Genomic DNA, 20,744 nt, shown 5'->3' on the forward strand with positions numbered 1-20,744 from the left:
TCATTCTGTTTTCCCCCTCGTGGGTGTCTTGGTTTGTATTTTTGTTCTTTTTTTCAATGAAGCCCTTTAAACTTGCCTCTGTGTTTGGGTCCTGCCTCAACAAACTGTGGCCGTAATCCTATAATTGTCCAAAAGTCAACTGTAAACCTTTTTCTGCCTTAGTGAATACAATTGTGGAAGATTATCACATTTCTTATTTTATAAACAACATAATTTTCAGGCATCTCCTTATAGCCTACCCTGAGTTTACCCAGAGCACTTTCAGAGTTTATTTTTGAGTAAACTCCTTTTGACCACATGCTATAATTATGATATAATTAATATAATTATGATTTAATAATGCTATACTACAATTTAAATGGAAGTGATACAATACTGCAAAAAAGGGGGCTATAAAAGTTTATTGGCAGCTCAAAGTTACAGATGCAGGTTATTGTTAAATTTCATTTTTAAATAATGATGAATAATGTTAATTTATTGAGACTGTCGGTGTGTTGGCATCCTCGTTTAGCTACATAAAAGACATTTGAACAACAGATCATATATAATTTGTAAGGAAATGACAGCTAAACAAAACTGCTATGGGAGAGAAATCAGTATGTTCTCAGTGGAGATATTAAAATAAATTAAAGTCTGAACACAGACACACACAAAAACTAACAAACTGCTGCAGAATTTTTGCTCTTTCAGAAAATTCAGTCAATTATTAATATTTACAGATCTGAACTTATTCCAAGTTAATTTTGTCTCCTGTTAGGATTACAGTTTAAGTAAGAAGTGTACAAACACCTTAGCCAAGTACATTTAAACTCAGTTTTTCACAATTCCTGACATTTAATCATAGAAAGCATTCACTGTCTTATGTCAGTTAGGATCACTACTTTATTTTAAGAATGTGAAATGTCAGAATAATAGTAGAGAGAATTATTTGTTTCAGCTTTTATTTCTTTCATCACATTCCCAGTGGGTCAGAAGTTTACATACGCTTTGTTAGTATTTGGTAGCATTGCCTTTAGATTGTTTAATTTGGGTCAAACATTTTGGGTAGCCTTCCACAAGCTTCTCACAATAAGTTGCTGGAATTTTTGCCAATTCCTCCAGACAGAACTGGTGTAAAGGAGTCAGGTTTTTAGGCCTCCTTGCTTGTACACGCTTTTTCAGTTCTGCCCACAAATTTTTAAGCAGATTGAGGTCAGGGTTTAGGGATGGCCACTACAATACCTTGACTTTGTTGTCCTTAAGCCATTTTGCCACAACTTTGGAGGTATGCTTGGGGTCATTGTCCATTTGGAAGACCCATTTGCAACCAAGCATTAACTTCCTAGCTGATGTCTTGAGATGTTGCTTCAATATATCCTCATCATTTTCCTTCTTCATGATGCCATCTATTTTGTGAAGTTCACCAGTCCTTCCTGCAGCAAAGCACCCCCACAACATGATGCTGCATCCCCCATACGGTTGGGATGGTGTTCTTCAGCTTGCAAGCCTCAACCTTTTTCCTCCAAACAATAACGATGGCCATTATGGCCAAACAGTTCAATTTTTGTTTCAATAGACCAGAGGACATTTCTCCAAAAAGTACGATCTTTGTCCCCATGTGCACTTGCAAACTGTAGTCTGGCATTTTTATGGAGATTTTGTAGCAGTGATTTCTTCCTTGCTGAGCAGCCTTTCAGGTTATGTCGATATAGGGCTAGTTTTACTGTGGATATAGATAATTGTCTACCTGTTTCCTCCAGCATTTTCACAAGGTCCTTTGCTGTTGTTCTGGGATTGATTTGCACTTTTCGCACCAAACTACGTTCATCTCTAGGAGACAGAATGCGTCTCCTTCCTGAGCAGTATGATGGCTGCGTGGTCCCATGTTTATACTTGCGTACTATTTTTTGTATAGATGAATGTGGTACCTTCAGGCATTTGGAAATTACTCCCAAGGATGAACCAGACTTGTGGAGGTCCACATTTTTTTTTTTTTTTTCTGAGGTCTTGGCTGATTTCTTTTCACTTTCCCATGATGTCAAGCAAAGAGGCACTGAGTTTGAAGGTAGGCCTTAAAATGCATCCACAGGTACACCTCCAATTCAGTGCACCTCCTATCAGAAGTTAACTGGCTAATTGTCTAAAGGTTGACATCATTTTCTGGAGTTTTCCAAGCTGCTTAAAGGCACAGTTAACTTAGTGTATGTAAACTTCTGACCCACTGGAATTGTGATATAGTCAATTAAAAGTGAAACAATCTGTCTGTAAACAATTGTTGGAAAAATTACTTGTGTCATGCACAAAGTAGATGTCCTAAACAACTTGCCAAAACTATAGTTTGCTAATATTATATCTGTGGAGTGGTTAAAAATGAGTTTTAATGACTTCAAACTAAATGTATTTAAACTTCTGACTTCAAATGTAGATAAGGTTTAAACATCAAGCTCATTTTTAGGTTACCCGACAAATCATTGTTAGAGTGTATGACTGCATGACACACTTGAGAAAGCGATCTTAATGTCCCGTCTACTGTTGAAATAAAAGTTGAAAATGACATGAATATTAAAATGAAAATCCATAAAGCCACAGGAATGTGCAGATTATGAATCCAGTGGTTGCTGTGCTTTAGATATGAAACTCATAGTGTGAGCAGTCACCATTCTTAGCCTTTGACCTCACATTATCTGTTCATTAGTTCAACTGCTGCTGTCTAATATTGTATAAAATTAGCTACTTTATTTCCATGGTGTAGTAGAATCCAGAATTTGCCCAGACGTATACGGATTTTAACTCTTATCATGGCCATAATTAGCTCAGTATGACAATAAATATCATTTTGTGAATAAAAGGAATCCTGGGGAAGGTTACCAATTAAAGAGATCTTAAAGAGTGCAATTTCAAGTGGCATATGAAGGTATTCGCTCCTGGCTTGAGACGCAGACGTCAACTAGGCGGGGGGTATTAAAAACACCCATTCATCCCGAGGAGGGGCATAATTGGCTTGACCACATCTTGAAACCACTATCTAGCATATATGGGGCAATAAACTCACTTATTCATTCAGCATCTGGTGAACTTCAGGCGTTAAAATTCCAGTTTAATGCGCAGCACTTTCCAACTGACATAATGGGTTAGAAAACTCTCCTAACTTGATGTATTACAACACATCCACACAGACTTTGCAAAGCACAGACTGTTGTTTTTAAATCACAAGAAAGTGAGTAAATCCATTACAGAAGCTATAATTAATGGCGCAATGATCGAATCCAACGTGAGTCGGAGTTGCGCATGGTGCGCCGGAGGAGGTGACGGAACCAGCGAGCACTTGGATCTGAATCATTCAGCGCACACTCTGAGTCCAACGGGACACTTGGTGGTCGCGGTGTGCCTCGGATTCATCGGAACTTTCGGGTTTCTCAATAACACCCTGGTCCTGATCCTGTTCTTTCGCTACAAAGTGCTGCGCTCGCCCATAAACTGTCTTCTGGTGAGCATCTCGGTGAGTGATCTGCTGGTGTGCATCGTCGGCACTCCTTTCAGCTTCGCTGCCAGCACACAGGGACGCTGGCTCATCGGACGCGCGGGATGCGTATGGTATGGTTTCGTCAATTCATGCCTGGGTGAGTTTGGATGTTAAAACGGTTGTCAGTAAACTTGTAAAGCAGATTTCGCATGCATCTGACTTAGTTTGGTACTTTTTAATCATACGGGAGCGCTAGGATGACCGAGGATATTTCACTGCATTGTGGTTTGAATTGAATGGCAACTAATCTATTATGGCATTTATTCATAACACTATTCAGATTATTCAGTTACCCTCTGTAATAACAGAAGTAGGTATCTCCCCATTACGCAGAGGAATGTAATGCATTGCACTTGCAAGGTATTTGAAACCTTAAGCCTCAGAAATCATTGAATCCAACCTGCATGTTTACACATAACAGAAACTCTCCCCTGTCCATAGATTGTAATCAGTTTAAAATGGATGTTCCCTTATTGACAGATTAAACTAATTGCAGTTATTTTAACACTTCCAATTTATGTTCCATGTATTATGTGTGTTCCAATTTATGGAACTAAAAAAAAAGTATCATGGTATTAGCATGTCTTTCAAACTTGTCCTATGGAAATATTATATTCTTTGTAGTACAGTACCTTGGAGTGCCATGTAAATACCATGGTACATGAATATTGTAATCACTCAGTAGTATGATATTTATCAAAATACCACAGTTTTACTATCTGATACAATGTACGATGATACAGCACTTTTCTGTAAGGGTTTTAACAAGGAAATTTTACAATTACTAATAAAAAGAATGCTCAAAGGACATCAGCATGGAAAGAAATTGCTTTCTGAAAAGACCCAGAAGTCTATCTAACCTTGAAGACATTAAATAACACAAGGGCAGAGGGGTATTGTTCCCTTGATTGCAGTTTCACACTCAACCTGTTAGAAAGCGAGGAGAATAGTTTTTGGGGAAATAAGATGCATGTTGTCCTGTACTTGACCCGTAGCACAGACCGTGCAATAGAGACCGTGTAAAAGGTGGGTGTAGGATTTCCACTGAGTAGAAAAGCTGTGTTGTTGTTAATTAACGTTCTCAATTTTAGCAGCCCTTATAACAAAAGAGTTTAACGTCATTGCATTTCAATGAACTCTTGAGTCTAGTTACAGTCTAGTTGGTTATCAAGGAATGTAAATTACACATAAACGCACAGAATAAGTTGTTGATGCACTGAAATTTTCAAAACCTCAATGACCTGGCATAGACTGTGAATGAATCACCACTGGTTCAATACAACTATGGTTTAACTCAGAACTTCCTAACTAACTGTGCATTTATGGAGAAAAGCTCTGTAATTGGTTCCACTCATTTGAAGCATGAAGGCAGATGCCTCTCATTGCTTTGAAGAGGCTCATTACTCACTTTCTTGATTAGTAGTGATCAGGAACCAGCATGCATAATCAGCATATATAATATACTTTTTCTCTTATTCACAATGTCTAAGGTAATGTCTAATTGCTCCAAGTGCTAAGATACTTGTAAAACAACATAAAGCTACTAGACATAAAGACATGACAAAAAGAGCTTTTACTGTACTGTAATATTTTATTTAATTATATTTTTATATTATTTCATAATATTTTAAATGGTATTATATATTTTATGAAATATTTATGCTTATAATAGGTCTCTCAGAACCATATACATTTTAAGTGAAAGTCTTAAGCAGCTTTTTTTATGATTAATTTGGCTATTTGGGGGGATCTTTTTTTTGAGTGTTTTTTGAGTGTTGTGGGCTTAGGTTCAGGTTGGGGAAAATTGCCACCAAGAGGGATAAAAATGGCCCCAAAATTCAAAATGTGGATGAAAAAATGCCCCTAGAATGAGTTAATATTTGTAACGTGAATTATTATTATGGAGTTTTACATATTATCACATAAAATAGGCATATGTTATCAGAGTTGATGCTGATTCAGTTTTGATTTATTAAACATGAGTCATTCACGACCGAAACAATGGAAGTGAATGAGAGCGATTCATTCATTTAAATGATTCGTTCATAAGCACTGATTTATTCTTGAACAGTGTTGTAGTAGGCATATACTTACATGTGAAGCAAAAAGATTGGATGAAATATATGATGAACAGTACATAAAATATGGATTCATGTGCCTCAAAATAACTAACGAACCACAGTCACAGTGTGTCGTACTATGTACCGAGTTGCTTGCAAATGACAGTTTAAAACTTGTTAAACTATTAAAACACTTCCAAACCTACCACTCGACATTAAAAGATAAGCCGGTTGACTTTTTCTGCCAAGAGTCAAGATTGACAAACCAAAAACAAACAATGATGAGTTAAACCACTGAGAGAAGCCACATTTTCCATACCCACTTACTCGTATTAAAAGCAAGTATCGCTCACGTATTAACAGTGGGGATGATATAACTCGCTGTGTATGGCATTGAACCATGGATTGACATGATGTCCTCTTAGAAACGGGCTGATCAATCACACTGAATACGGGCTAAGCGAAGGTCTATATATTTTCTGTATCGGTATGCATATAGCATGCATAATTTCAGTTATATTATTTAAACAGTGTGTCAAGAGTGTTTGGTAACATCCTAATTGCTCATATGATTGAATTATTCATATATAAAATGATGACACAGGGTGTTTTTACATGGTTAGAATGCCCTCAAGAAAAAAAATGCCCATGAAAATCAGCTCTAAAGTGAGAGCAGAAAAAAGTGGGGACACATATTAATAAGAAGTGTGTGTGAGCGTTTTAGTTATTATTTACTCTTTAGTGGACCATGTGGTGTAGTTCATCCATGCTTTCCACCAAAATCACAACCAGTGTACCTCTCATACAACACATTCATCTCTCTCAACAGCAAGACAACACATTTCTACTTGCTGTAATTAAGTAGAATAAACTCAATAACACAATGGTACTATTTCACTTTAGACCTTACCCAAACACACCTTTGGGGCTCTATATCATTACAAAATACATTGTTTGGCCTCGTCGCATTATATATGGCCCACTGTGCCTAATCAAATAAGAACAACTTGCAGTCAGACACATCTCACATGAGTCCGTACACCTGCACTTCACAGTATTCAATGAAGTTACAGCTGCTATAAATTTCAGGTATTTTTAGTTTCCTCTGAGTTTATCTGGCACAACTGACAGTGCAACATAGAATGATTGAGTGGAAAAGCACAATGAAACAGTGATGTCCCACACCAGATACAGAATTAGTTACCTGTCGTAGCTTGATGTATGTCTGCAATCCACACAAAAACACTGTAACCAGACATGGCCCTGGTGCTCCTCTTTGTAAACAAACCCTCGATGGCAATGAGGGCCTGTAAGCAGTTCAGGACTGCACTGCAGCTTTTACACATAACACTTAGAGTTACAGTCTTGTATTGTCTGTTTCTCTTTCTTCTGTTTGTACAGGCATCGTGTCTCTTATCTCCCTGGCAGTGCTCTCCTACGAGCGCTACTGCACTATGATGGGGGCCACGCAGGCCGACTCTACCAATTACAGAAAGGTGGCCATGGGTATTGCCTTCTCCTGGATGTATTCCATGGTTTGGACTCTTCCTCCACTGTTTGGATGGAGCCGCTATGGTCCTGAGGGTCCCGGCACCACCTGCAGTGTCAACTGGGCTGCCAAGACGGTCAACAACATGTCTTACATCGTCTGTCTCTTTTTCTTCTGCCTTATTCTTCCCTTCATTGTGATTGTCTACAGTTATGGCAAGCTCCTTCAGGCTATCACACAGGTAGGTGTCAAGCTATTTTATAGTTATTGATTTATTAAGCTAATATTAGGCTAATATTAAGATCATAATGCCTCATTTATGAGTTTAGCTACTCATACTGATTTAGCTTATATGTATCTTTAATTGCAGGTTGTAAATGATGCATGGTAAATTTAGCCAGGCAGCTAGTTGGCGTTAAGGGATTAATTCAGTAATTAATTAAATATTTTTCTGCTCTTGCAGTAAACACATGCAGTTAGCAAATTCATTGACTGAAACGTAATCTGCGGCTATATTATTTGTTCTATTTTTTGAGGAGAAATGTGTATTTTTCCAATGTTTAAATACTTTTTTTTCCTATCCTAGTTTAATGTGTCCCCCAAACAGTATAAACACTGGCTTTGTGACACTTTACATATTGCTCTGTTTGTTTGAACAATTAGCTTTACTAATTGTTCTTCAATTTTATTAGCATGATGATAAAAATCATCGATCTCAAGACAAGTTGTAATAGTAGTATGAAATGACAAAATCTTAAGAAATCATATGAATTGGCTCAAAGAAAATGTATGTCTTCTACTGTTGTGTAGCATGGAAAAAAGAATGTATTATATCAATTTTAAATTGTGTTTGTTGATTGGTTGGTGTTTGTATGTGAATAAAGTTGTACATTTTCATACGAGGCAAGTCATACGATATCTTACGATTACGATGTTGTATTATTAAGAATTGTAATTGTAATTGTAATGAGTGTTGGTTAGCCAGAAAGTTGTTAGCCCCAGTCACCATTCACTTTCATTATGTGGAAAAAAGATGCAATGAAAGTGAAAGGTGACTGAGACTAAGACATGAGTTTAGTAAATGATGACAGAAAATATTTATGTGCAAACTATTCCTTTAATTGCTAAAACTTCTAAGTAGTTTTCTCGACATGTTGCACAAATAAGAAACCGTTTGAATAATTTGGTTTGTAGCAGTTCTTTGTTCCTCTGTCATTTCCACTTAAGAAACAAGATTACTTCCTTTACGACCGCTCACCAGGAGTTGTTCTCTGTTGTCCAGAGATCAACATCGGCAGTCACAAACAATTGGAGATTATTCTCAAAGTTTTGCATGAGCCATTTTGAATGCAAATTAAGCACAGTCCTATGTTGCGTACGAAGAAAATCGTGTCAGAATTTGCATGGAGATGGGAAGAAAACAACATTTTCAATTGAGCAATCATTTTTATTTGATGTCCCCTGAGTGGCCCAATTTTTGGGAGTAAACAAAATGCAAACACTTTCAAAGCTCCCACAATTCCTTTCTTCCCACCCCTCCCCTGGTGGTTTAGCTAACAGGGGCCACGAATGCTCAAATCAAATGCAGTGACACAACAGAGCGCTTTGATTTGCACCTGAATTACTTCGGAAAGCAACAATGACTGAAAATCTTCTCTGCTTCTTAGTATAGGACAATGTTTAGAAGAGATGTTTCAGCACTTTCATAGACTGGCGCTGCTTAGGAGAGCTAAATTCATGTTGATTCAAATTGGATCTGTATAAGCATTCCAATTTGACCTTCCTAAAAAGGGCCATTGATGCTTTTCAAAAGGTGAGTGAACAGAGAGTGAACTTTCCCCTTACTTTTCACATCATTTAGCACCAGCTGTCATTGTGTTAACATGAGCAGTTTCTCCATAAATGTTCTGAAATGCCTTTGCTGTGTGTGTAAAGCCCTTCTGAATCTCATTTTGGTCTAAAGGTCATCTATAGATTCATGCACAATGCGATCCGCACCTTGCGACTGGTGGGTGTCACTTGGTTAGGTAATCAACAGCATAAGCTTATTTAAGTGTCAGCAATGTGACCATATTAAATGTCTGCATGCACATGTGAGTGTGTGCATGTATGCCTTGTGTACAACAAAAACATATGTGGACAATCCACAAAGCTCTCTTACCATATTCTTCCTGAGACATAAAAAAAAGGCTGAATGAATTCCCATTCAGCCAAAGAACTGCCAAGCAAGGTCAACTGCAGAATAATGACTAATTCCAGTAAAATGTGTGTGGAGCTGTGATTATACTGTACATTTTGTATTCTAGTATGTAGGTCAAGATAAGGCTTATGATAAGCCATAGACATCAGTGGTGTGATCTAACCTCAGTGGTGTCAGACAGATGCTTCTGCATGCCTGATAACCTTGATCATGGGCTTCTCTTGATAGAGGCAGGAACAAAAGGAGGCCTGCAAGATCCTGAGTGGAAATAATTTCCAATTAATTAAAGAGTTACAACACTTCACAAGGGTGGAGGGAAGGAACCGCAAGAACCTTTTCAGTGAGATCCATCACTGGGCGTATGACCTTGTTACCTAGAGATTAGGCAAATTATTACATTTATGCACACACCAAGGCTTTAGGATTGAAGATAAAGCTGTGCGTGACATTTGTGACTCTTTCTAAAGGCCCAGGTATACTTCGTTTTTGCGTGTTTTCCGGATCACCTCACGCCTGGTCGACCGCGTTGCCTTTGTGAGTATACTTTTCTGACGGCTAACAAATTAGAACATGTTCGACACACGAGCGCTACAACTGCTTTGTGACACTCTTTTAGTACGGTCAGTGGCCAGCACATGCACAGACGATGCAGCTTGACCGCACACCACCTAGATTTTCTTTACTCGTGCATGCGGTCAAGCCGCACGGCTGTGCTGATGACGCAATTTGTGTCACACATACTGTGTGTGGAGCATTCTGCAATGCGCACACCCGAAGTATTTTTTGGCCTTAAAAAAACCAAGGATCTAGTTGCAGTGGAACAACTCTGGGTTAAGTACTTGTTGGATTTTTGTCCAGTCAGAAGCTCTATAAAATGAAAATGCTCCTCCCCATAATACTACCTGCAACTGACTAGCGGGCAAAGTCCTATTCAAAGCAAGTCAGTCCACACTGCAGCCATCTTTGGAACACTCCCGGGCAGCTATTTTGAATGAATACATGTGGTATGACAGTACAGCTCCTATCTACTTGAATGGGGAAAGACTGTAATTTCCAAAACAGTTGGTCAAGATTACAGTCAAATAACATATTTCAAATCAGCAGTAAAATGTGACAAGAATGGTATCATAAATTGTGCTTCTGTCCCTCAGCCATGCTTAAAAACGCTAATTACCCAGCTAGTCAAGCTAATGCGCATGCGCATTCTAGAGTTGACTGACAGGCGATGTCTGTCTCTAAAAAGTGATTGGCTCTTTTACCTGTAAGGAGGGACTTCCATTTCTACATCCACCATATTGGGCATTCCAATTTCTCCCATTAATTTCAATACAAGTGCTCCGTCTCAGGGCTATAGTCTCTGCTAGCGAGTCCCTCAAGGCAAGTCATTCCACTCGGCCACCATCTTGGGAACACTCCCGGGCAGCTATTTTCTATAAATACAAGCAGCATGCAAATATGGCTCCTATCTACTTGAAAGGGGAAAGATGAAAATCTCCAAAATGGTTGTAAAGATTATGATCAAATACAATTTTTTAAATCAGCAATAAAATCTGACAACAATGGTAACATAAATTGTGCTTCTTTAGCTCAGATCAAGGAATTTTTATTTGTATTTATTTATTTATTTATTTTCAGGTTGGTCCATCTAACGCACATGTGCATTCTTATATTAACTGACAGGCAATTACTGTATCTAAAAGGTGATCTTTACCTGTAAGGCGTGAATAATTTGTCTGTCTTGGGCTAAATAGTCTCTGCTAGTGACTTACAAGATGTTCATGGCTGTGATGTAACTTAAAAAGGGACAAGTCCTTCGATATGTCCAGCGATGACCCAAGCTTCCTTCTTTAATAGAAATATTCATCACCAGAAAGAATACTGCACTCGTCAAGTGATTTTTTAGGGTCTTTAAAGGGATAGTTCACTCATAACTGAAAATTATTTTGTTGTTTTCTCACCCTTATGACATTTAAACCTGTAAGACTTTATATCTTCTGTGGAATGCAAAACAAGATGTTAGGCTGAATGTTTGGAACTAACAGTCTCTGTCACCATTTACTTTTATTGAAAAAAGATGCATTGAAAGTGAATGGTAAATTAAGTTCACATTCTGTCTAACATCTCCTTTTGTGTTCCAATGGATAAAAGAAACTCATACAGCTTTGGAACAACACAAGGGTGAGTATATGACAGGATTTTCATTTTTGAGTGAACTATCCCATTAAGAGCTGTTTTCGTTGTTTCAGGATGTATTTACTGGCTGTACTTTTTTCAATAGGAACTGATAAATTCATAGGCCTATTTCGAGAATATGCATTGATGCCTCACACAAAGTAATCTGCATAATGGTATCCTGAAGGTAATTGTGAAAGATATCTTGCTTGGTTGGGAAGGAGGAAGTGGGGGCCAGGTGAACAGTCCACGTAATTCTTTATTAACAACAATTTTCAGCATACACACACGGTTTGCTTTTCAGCACAACACACACACTCAGCTTCAAGCTCGGTTCTCTCTCCCCTCCGGCAGTCTGGACTGCCCTTATATCCCTCTCCAGCTCTCACTGCAACACAAAACAGCTGTTAGAGAGCATTTCCCACAGGTGTCAATCCTTACCGCTCTTCCTCTCCTGGCCTCGCTCTCCACAGATGTCGCTCGGCCATTCCCCCATCTCCACATACCCCCATCGCCCAACTCAGGCCGGGAAGCCATCAAAGCCATTGTGCTGTACCTAGTCGGGCCGGGAAGCCACAAAGCCATTGTGCTGTACCTAGTCTCCCTCAGCGAGAGCTTCCAACTAATGTACAGCATGGAGTGCTCCTCCCCCTCCACCATCTGGGACAGTACCGCTCCCAACCCCTGTCCGCCACATCTGTCTTCAAGATAAAAGGGAGAGAGAAGTCAGGAGAGTGCAATAACGGCCCGCCGCAAAGTGCAGCTTTCACACGCGTGAACGCCTGCTGACATGGCTCCATCCACTGGACCGGATCTGGTGCCCCCTTTTTAGACAGATCAGTCAGTGGGCTATTGACGGTCGAATAGTTAGGCACAAACCTACGATAATAGCCAGCTAGCCCCAGGAAGTGTCTCACCTGCAATCAGGGTGACTCGATCAGTCAGGGTGACTCGATCGGTGGCTTTTACGTTCACCTCCGGCCTGAGCTCCTCCCTCTCCGGAACCGCCAAAGTCACAGGAACCACCTCTCTCCATGGTTTTAGGAGGTTAAGGTGGTAAATTTGACGTACTCCGCCTCTATCCATTCATTTCACCTCATAATTGATTTACCCAACTCGCCGTGTGACCTCAAAGGGCCCTTGCCACTTGGAGAGTAATTTGGAGCTTGATGTGGGGAGCAATACAAGGACTTTATCTCCCGGTGTAAATAGTTATAGTTATTACTATATCAACCCATAGTTGAGTGCCCCTATTATAAATTCTCCTGTGTTAGTTGCCCCAGTGTGTGGAGTTTTGCTTTCAGGTCAAGAAATTATTGAATTTCATTTTTACTTTTGAAGGTCCTTCCACCCAATTTTCCCGTAGGACGTCGATCACAGCGTGTGGTTGACGCCCATACAATAATTCAAATGGGGAAAACCTTGTGGAGGCTTGCGGGACCTCTCGAACTGCAAATAATAGGGGCTCGAGCCACTTGTCTCAATTCCGAGACGTCATCATGCACGAACTTACAAATCATGTTCTTTTGAATTTGATTTAAATCATTCGACCAAGCTGTCTGTTTAGGGGTGGTAGACGCTGGTATGAATCGATTTAGTCCCCAATCATTTTTATGGTTCACGTAGGGTGCGTGACATAAACCTAGTGCCCTGATCATTTCTTTCAGAATCCCCACTCCGGAGATAATTTTGAAGGGTGCCTCCGCAACACTTCGCACTGAGATGTTGCGCAGAGGCACTGCTTCTGTATATTGCGTTGCGTAGTCCACCAGAACCAACACAAAGTGATGCAAAGCGTCTGTTCTTATGGCCTGACGAGGTCCATGACAATTCTTTCAAAGGGGACCTCGATCAATGGAGGGGTGCAATGGCGCTTTTGGGGTGGACGCCAGAGTCACCAGCTGACATTCATGGCATGCCGCACACCACCTGTGAACATCCCTGTGAATGCCCGGCCAATAGAAATGGGCCATTAGATGGTTCAGTGTTTTTTCCTGCCATAAGTGACCCACCATTGGATTATAATGAGCCATCTGGAATAACATTTCCCGACGGCCCTGCGGTGTTAGTTGGGTTGTATCCTCCTTTGTCTGAGTGTCCTGTGTCACTTGATACAACTGATCTGTGATAAAAAATTAGGGGTATGAGAGTGCAATGTCTGGCTGGAGGCGTTGACCATCAATCACTTTCACTTGGTCGAAGGCATGCCTAAGGGTCTTGTCTCATGTCCGTTCCAGAGGGAAATCCCCTGCAGGGAATCCTCTGAGGGCTCCCTTGCATCCTCCTTACATGGAGCTGACGTAGACAGCCCTGGCACCGCCTCCCCAGCCAGCGAATCGCACACCACACACAGATACGCTTGGATGCAGGACCCATCCACACATATTCCTCTCAATAAAGTTGTAAATGCCGGCCAATTCATACCCAAAATAAGTGGATGGGAGAGGCTGGGACTAACTGCAACCTCGACACTATGCTTTTGTCTCTGAAATTGAATGATGACCATCACCAAAAGCTAATTTTGAATATCCCCATGCACACACCTTACCTTTACCTGCCAGCCTGTATCCATCACCTCGGATTTAACCTTGGTGAATGGAGGTTTGTTTACAACCTGAATCCACCAAGGTTTGGTATGTTCCCCCCTTCATACTCACAGGTATCCGGTACGCTTCTGCTCGATCGGGGGTGGTCTGTAGAGCGTTGGGGATCTGGACCAATGTCTCCACCTCCATTGTGGGACATTGGTCCTGGAAATGACCAGGTTCCCCACAGCTCCAGCATACCAGCCCAGAAATCATGCCCACACCCGCAGCAGCAGATTCACCAGCCTGTGGGGGAGAGCGGAAAGAGATAGGGAAACCAGTTTTGGGGTCATAATTCCCAGTTTCCTTGAAATAGGAAGGGGATGGGGAGGGAAGAGAGAGAGAAAAAGAGAAGAAGAGGGCTCACCAGCCCCCGGATATGCTGCCATATGGTCCTCAGCCAGCTGGACTGCCTCATCCAGCAACGCCAGTCGGTGGCACTGGACCCACTCTGCTGTTCCTTTTGGTAGCCGAGGGATGAATTGTTCCAGTACCACCAGATCAAGCACTTCCTCGGCGTCACGTTCTTCAGCCAGCAGCCACCATCGGCAGGTGTCACGGAGCCGTTGGGCAAATGCGAACGTGCAGCCGTGCTCGCCAAGCATCAGCGAGCAGAAGTGTTGCTGATGTTGTTCTGGACTGTGGCCAACCCGTTGCAGGATGGCTTTCTTCAAGTCCTCGTATGCCAGGAGGTTGGAAGCAGAGAGTTGTTGGGCCGTGAGTTGGGCTTCACCGGACAACAGCGGCAGTAGGCGGGCCACCCACTGGGTACTCGGCCAATTCCACGCTCCAGCCTTCTGCTCAAAGAACTCGATGAAAACCTCTGGGTCATCCTGAGGTCCCATCTTCCCGAGCGTGACATGAGGCACGGCCATAGGTGGGTCCGGGGTCACAGCTGATGACCCCTTCTGGTGTACCAAGCTCCATAGCACCTGCCGGTCCTCTGCTTGAGCCTGGAGGAGCACCTGGAACCGCTGCTCCTGTTCCATGCGCAGCTCAAGCAGAGCCTGATGTTGGGCTTGGTGGATGCTGGCTAGGGTCTTAATCAATTTGGCCAGCGGCAAAGACTCCATGACAGCATTTCTTCCTCCTAAATTTCGGCACCACTGTGAAAGATTTCTTGTTCAGTTGGGAAGGAGGAAGCAGGGGCCAGGTGAGCGGTCCAAGTAATTCTTTATTAACAACACTCACACACACACACACAGTTTACTTTTTAGCACAACACACACACACACACAGCTTCAAGCTCGGCTTTCTCTCTCCCCTCCGGTGGTCTGGACTGCCTTATATCCCTCTCCAGCTCTCACTGCAACACAAAACAGCTGTTAAGAGATAATTTCCCACAGGTGTCAATCCCTACTGCTCTTCCTCTCCCGGCCTCGCTCTCCACAGATGTTGCTCGGCCATGCCCCCATCTCCACAGTTATAAAATCATTCCATTTGATCAAAGGCATTTTTCCTAATCCACTGCCTTCAATTTATTTGGATGTCATTTATGTAAAGCAATTATAGGGCAATTGTATTATGAGATCAGATAACTGTATATGAGTGATTTTAGCTCCTCTCTGCTGGTATCGAACAACAAGATGGAATAATGAGAAGCTTTGAGTCTGTAAGAACAATTAACACCCTGTATACTGAGATGTGACTCCATGTCTGTTCGATACTGTAGAGTCCGACGGGACGGGTGCCTGATATGATACTCCCCTTGTAATCTGCTAAATCACAGAAGGAACTATAAAATGCCATGTGATGTTGTTTTAAACAGTAACTCTTTTTCAGTTTGATAAAGCTGAAGGCTCTGGTTAATTGCATGCATCGCACCTCAATTGATTAGTTTATTAATGCATGTTTGTGATCAATAAGACCACACACCACTGCTCGATTTCACATTAAAAAGAGAGGGTTGCTTTGGTACTCTACCTTTGACAAACTGTGACGTCTGAATGTCAACTAAGAAGACCTGTATGCTTTGTCCCTGTGTCTCCCAGAGGGTGTCACACAGTTATATAAGTTTGAATGAAGACGTGACAGAGTTGCGTACCCACAGCCCATAAAGCCACAGTTAGCCTCTCACCTCCTGTCGCTCTGGTCAGCCATTTACAATCCCTTCCAAAATGTCACCCAGTGGGGTGGTTGACCGCCTTCCCTAAGAACAGCTTCATTTACTCAGACACGGCCTGTCTCTTTCTGTAAACTCACACAGTGGGTGGAACAAAGTATGCCGTGAAAACGGGGTGAGACAGAGCAAAGGAAAAAGCCCAAAGGTTTGCATTGGATTTGCCACGCTCATTTTCGGGCTATTCTTTGAGACCGAAATGCTCGTTTGTGCAGAAACTGACTGAGTAGACAGAAACAGAGAGAAAAACAAAGTTTGCATCTGCTGCATGTCACTTTTCAGAGTTCTCTAAAAAGTTTTGACCTCAGGTTATTTTTCTAGGAACAAATTTGTACACTAATAATTACGATTTAATTCAATAAGTTTGATGTGAAGTCTTGGTTCTTAGGTGGTAAAATAGCATGTTTTTTTTAAGCTGTCTTGATTTAGCTGAGTGGCTTTATGGGTATCATGCTAGCTGCACTCCCTGTTTTTTTAATCGAGCCTGACTGCTTACAACCTAATTAGAACAATGCAATCCCTTTTCATTAGGAGCCTTCAAGAGACTATGTGTTTGACAGCTTTTCTGCAACTTTGCCGATGAATTGAAGCTTTCAGTTCGCTTCAGTTTTGGAAGTTCGTATTCCAGGCTAAGTGGCCAGACATAAAAGATACACTATATTGCCAAAAGTATTCGCTCACCCATCCAAATAATTGAATTCAGGTGTTCCAATCACTTCCATGGCCACAGGTGTATAAAATGAAGCACCTAGGCATGCAGACTGCTTCTACAAACATTTGTGAAAGAATGGGCCGCTCTCAGGAGCTCAGTGAATTCCAGCATGGTACTGTGATAGGATGCCACCTGTGCAACAAGTCCAGTCGTGAAATTTCCTCGCTGCTAAATATTCCACAGTCAACTGTCAGTGGTATTATAACAAAGTGGAAGCGATTGGGAATGACAGCAACTCAGCCACGAAGTGGTAGGCCACGTAAAATGACAGAGCGGGGTCAGCGGATGCTGAGGCGCATAGTGCGCAGAGGTCGCCAACTTTCTGCAGAGTCAATCGCTACAGACCTCCAAAGTTCATGTGGCCTTCAGATTAGCTCAAGAACAGTGCATAGAGAGCTTCATGGAATGGGTTTCCATGGCCGAGCAGCTGCATCCAAGCCATACATCACCAAGTGCAATGCAAAGCGTCGGATGCAGTGGTGTAAAGCACGCCGCCACTGGACTCTAGAGCAGTGGAGACGCGTTCTCTGGAGTGACGAATCACGCTTCTCCATCTGACAATCTGATGGACGAGTCTGGGTTTGGCGGTTGCCAGGAGAACGGTACTTGTCTGACTGCATTGTGCCAACTGTGAAGTTTGGTGGAGGGGGATTATGGTGTGGGGTTGTTTTTCAGGAGCTGGGCTTGGCCCCTTAGTTCCAGTGAAAGGAACTCTGAATGCTTCAGCATACCAAGAGATTTTGGACAATTCCATGCTCCCAACTTTGTGGGAACAGTTTGGGGATGGCCCCTTCCTGTTCCAACATGACTGCACACCAGTGCCCAAAGCAAGGTCCATAAAGACATGGATGAGCGAGTTTGGTGTGGAAGAACTTGACTGGCCTGCACAGAGTCCTGACCTCAACCCGATAGAGCACCTTTGGGATGAATTAGAGCGAAGACTGCGAGCCAGGCCTTCTCGTCCAACATCAGTGTCTGACCTCACAAATGCGCTTCTGGAAGAATGGTCAAAAATTCCCATAAACACACTCCTAAACCTTGTGGAAAGCCTTCCCAGAAGAGTTGAAGCTGTTATAGCTGCAAAGGGTGGGCTGACTTCATATTAAACCCTATGGATTAAGAATGGGATGTCACTTAAGTTCATATGCGTCTAAAGGCAGATGAGCGAATACTTTTGGCAATATAGTGTATTTACTCCAAATGAGCACACTGTCATACTATGCAAATGGAAGACAATCATGAACTGAAGCACCAATTGTCTGCTATTCAAACTGTTAAAGTTTACCCAGAATTGTTATCAGGATGGATGGAACTAGGTTATTCTCACGAAAATGTCCTGGTCAAATTTAACTCTAAAACACACACACACACACACACACACACACACACACACACACACACACACACACAATGCAATACAGTATATGTATGTATGTATGTATGTATGTATGTATGGATAGATAGATAGATAGATAGATAGATTACATAAAGAAAATAAAGTCTACATTTAGGACCATAAATATTTTCAGGACACTTAAACACAGTTTATCCCCCATTTCTCATTACCGTAATGGGTGTGGATGTTTTACTTTGACTATTTTTTAATTAAAATCAGCGAAAATGAAAAGCAGTACTAAGTGAGTAGTACTATGATGTGAAAAGGCTTTACATTTTAAAGAATATACAATTTTTCACATTGCTGTAATGAGAATATCATCATTATTATTATGTTATTTTTTTTTTTTTTTTGGCATTGTGGTAATGAGACTTGGGGGGTTAATTGCATAACTGTCATGAAAATAGTGTCACAGTTTAAAATAATTATGGCCCTAAAAACAGGCTTCATTTTTCTGTATGCAAAATATAATTTTAAATTAAGACCAGGACATTCTCTTGACAGGTTTCATTAGGATTACCCATCTCCATTTTTGGCATGCTACTGTACCACAACTTTCATTGTGGCATTCTAACAAGCTTTCGGAAGCAATGACAATTGTAACTTTCATTCGCTCATACATCTGATCAAACTTGGAGATGCACAGTTGCGACTTGGAATTTAAACAATATGACTCTGTTTTTCGTGGACATGATTTTCATAGTTTGCAGGTTGTTTGTGCATTGCTTGATACTGCACTGGCTGGTACCTCTTAACTTACTATCTTATTCTAAGCCTTTCCTTCTCACCTGTTTTGTTTCAGATAGAATAGAGAGCCCTCAGTATGTCACATAATTCAAAAATCTCTCCTGTCACATGTCCTTTAATGCAGCCACAGCTGAAATGCTGTTCTGCACTTCTCAAACAGAAAATTACAAGGCAAACTCAAAAATGTGCCACATCCAAATAATGGAGTTCTAAACAAAACTTTGAGTGTGAATGTGTTCATTTTTATTCCTGCCAATTACAATGCAAGGGTAGTATATAAACAATTCTTTCACAATCCCACCCCCAACTATTTCTGTTATCTTTTCTATTAGGTATTAAATATTATATAAACTTTATTTCTGAAGTAGTCCAGAGAGGATTTAGAACTTGTGTCCAGCCTTATGCTTCAGCCCTCCATTACTGACAGCAAGTGAAATACTGTGTATTTATCTCTTAAAAGATTATTTTAAAAAATGTGAATGTGTGAATTACACCTTGCACTGTTTAGATCAGTCGTTGTTGTCGATTGGCTAGGTGTTGGATGGACATCTTTTTTTGTTTTGTCACTATATTTTATCCTGTTTGTATCCATCAAGGGTAGCTGACGAAGAAAAGCTTTTAAAATGAACGAGTCTTGTTGATCTGGTGGTTGCAGTTAATCTAAGCATTCCAATAGTAACTGATTCCTATGGGCGCATAAAGCCAGTCCATCTCATCTCAACATGCGAGACTAATGACTTGCAGCTTACATAATCCAGCTTGTGTTAAACACAAGTTGATACTGTATGTGCTGTTCTTTCTTTGCCAACATGCACATATACAGTACTTAATATGATCAATTGTTGACCATTTCAGAGTCAGAGACTGATTAAAGGCTTGCTTTTGTAAATAATTGAATTCCTAAGGACTGATTGCACTCAAATCGCTGATCAATTCAATACAAACTTGCTCCAAAAAAATCCATGGATGATTTAGAGGACATTGGAGATATATTATACAGTGTTTGATGAACATCCCCTCAACTTATTGTAAATGTTCTCTTTTAATGAGATATTGAACTTTACAAATCAAACACAGCAGCTTGCACCAAATACAACCCCAATTCCAAAAAAGTTGGGATGCTGTGTAAAATGTAAATAAAAACCGAATGCAATGATTTGCAAATCTCATAAACCCATTTTTTATTCACAACAGAACATAGAAAACATATCAGATGTTTAAACTGAGGAAATGTACCATTTTAATGAAAAAATAAGGTAATTTTGAATTTGATGGCTGCAGCACGTCTCAAAAAAGTTGGGACAGGGCCATGTTTACAACTGTGTAGCATCCTCTCTTCTTTTAACAACAGTCCGTATATGTCTGGGAACTGAGAAGACCAGTTGCTGGAGTTTTGGGAGAAGAATGTTGTCCCATTCATGTCTGATACAGGATTCTAGCTGCTCAACAGTCCTGGGTCTTCTTTGACGTATTTTTTGATTCATGATACGCCAAATGTTTTCAAATGGTGAAAAGTCTGGACTGCAGGCACGGCGAACTGTGTTCACAGACAATGAGTTCTGGAGGTGTTTCTGAGCCCATGCAGTGATTTCCATTACAGAATCATGCCTGTTTTTAATGCAGTGCCGCCTGAGGGCCCGAAGATCACAGGCATCCAATATTGATTTTCGCCCTTGTCCCTTGCACACAGAGATTTCTCCAGATTCTCGGAATCTTTTGATGATATTATGTACTGTAGATGATGAGATATTCAAAGTCTTCG

At 40.9% G+C, this 20,744-nt stretch overlaps 1 protein-coding gene across 1 annotated transcript in view; it reads left to right on the top strand.

Moving 5' to 3' along the window:
- Window positions 1-3,235: 3,235 nt before the first annotated feature.
- LOC127434509 (pinopsin-like) overlaps window positions 3,236-20,744 on the top strand; it is a 47,535-nt gene continuing 30,026 nt past the window's right edge. Inside the window, exons 1-2 of the mRNA XM_051687341.1 lie at window positions 3,236-3,599; window positions 6,964-7,292. Coding sequence (XP_051543301.1) covers window positions 3,236-3,599; window positions 6,964-7,292 — 693 coding nt within the window. The remainder of the gene's footprint in view (window positions 3,600-6,963; window positions 7,293-20,744) is intronic.

This window comes from Myxocyprinus asiaticus, chromosome 44 (genome assembly GCF_019703515.2).
Source record: "Myxocyprinus asiaticus isolate MX2 ecotype Aquarium Trade chromosome 44, UBuf_Myxa_2, whole genome shotgun sequence".
Lineage (NCBI taxonomy): Eukaryota > Metazoa > Chordata > Actinopteri > Cypriniformes > Catostomidae > Myxocyprinus > Myxocyprinus asiaticus.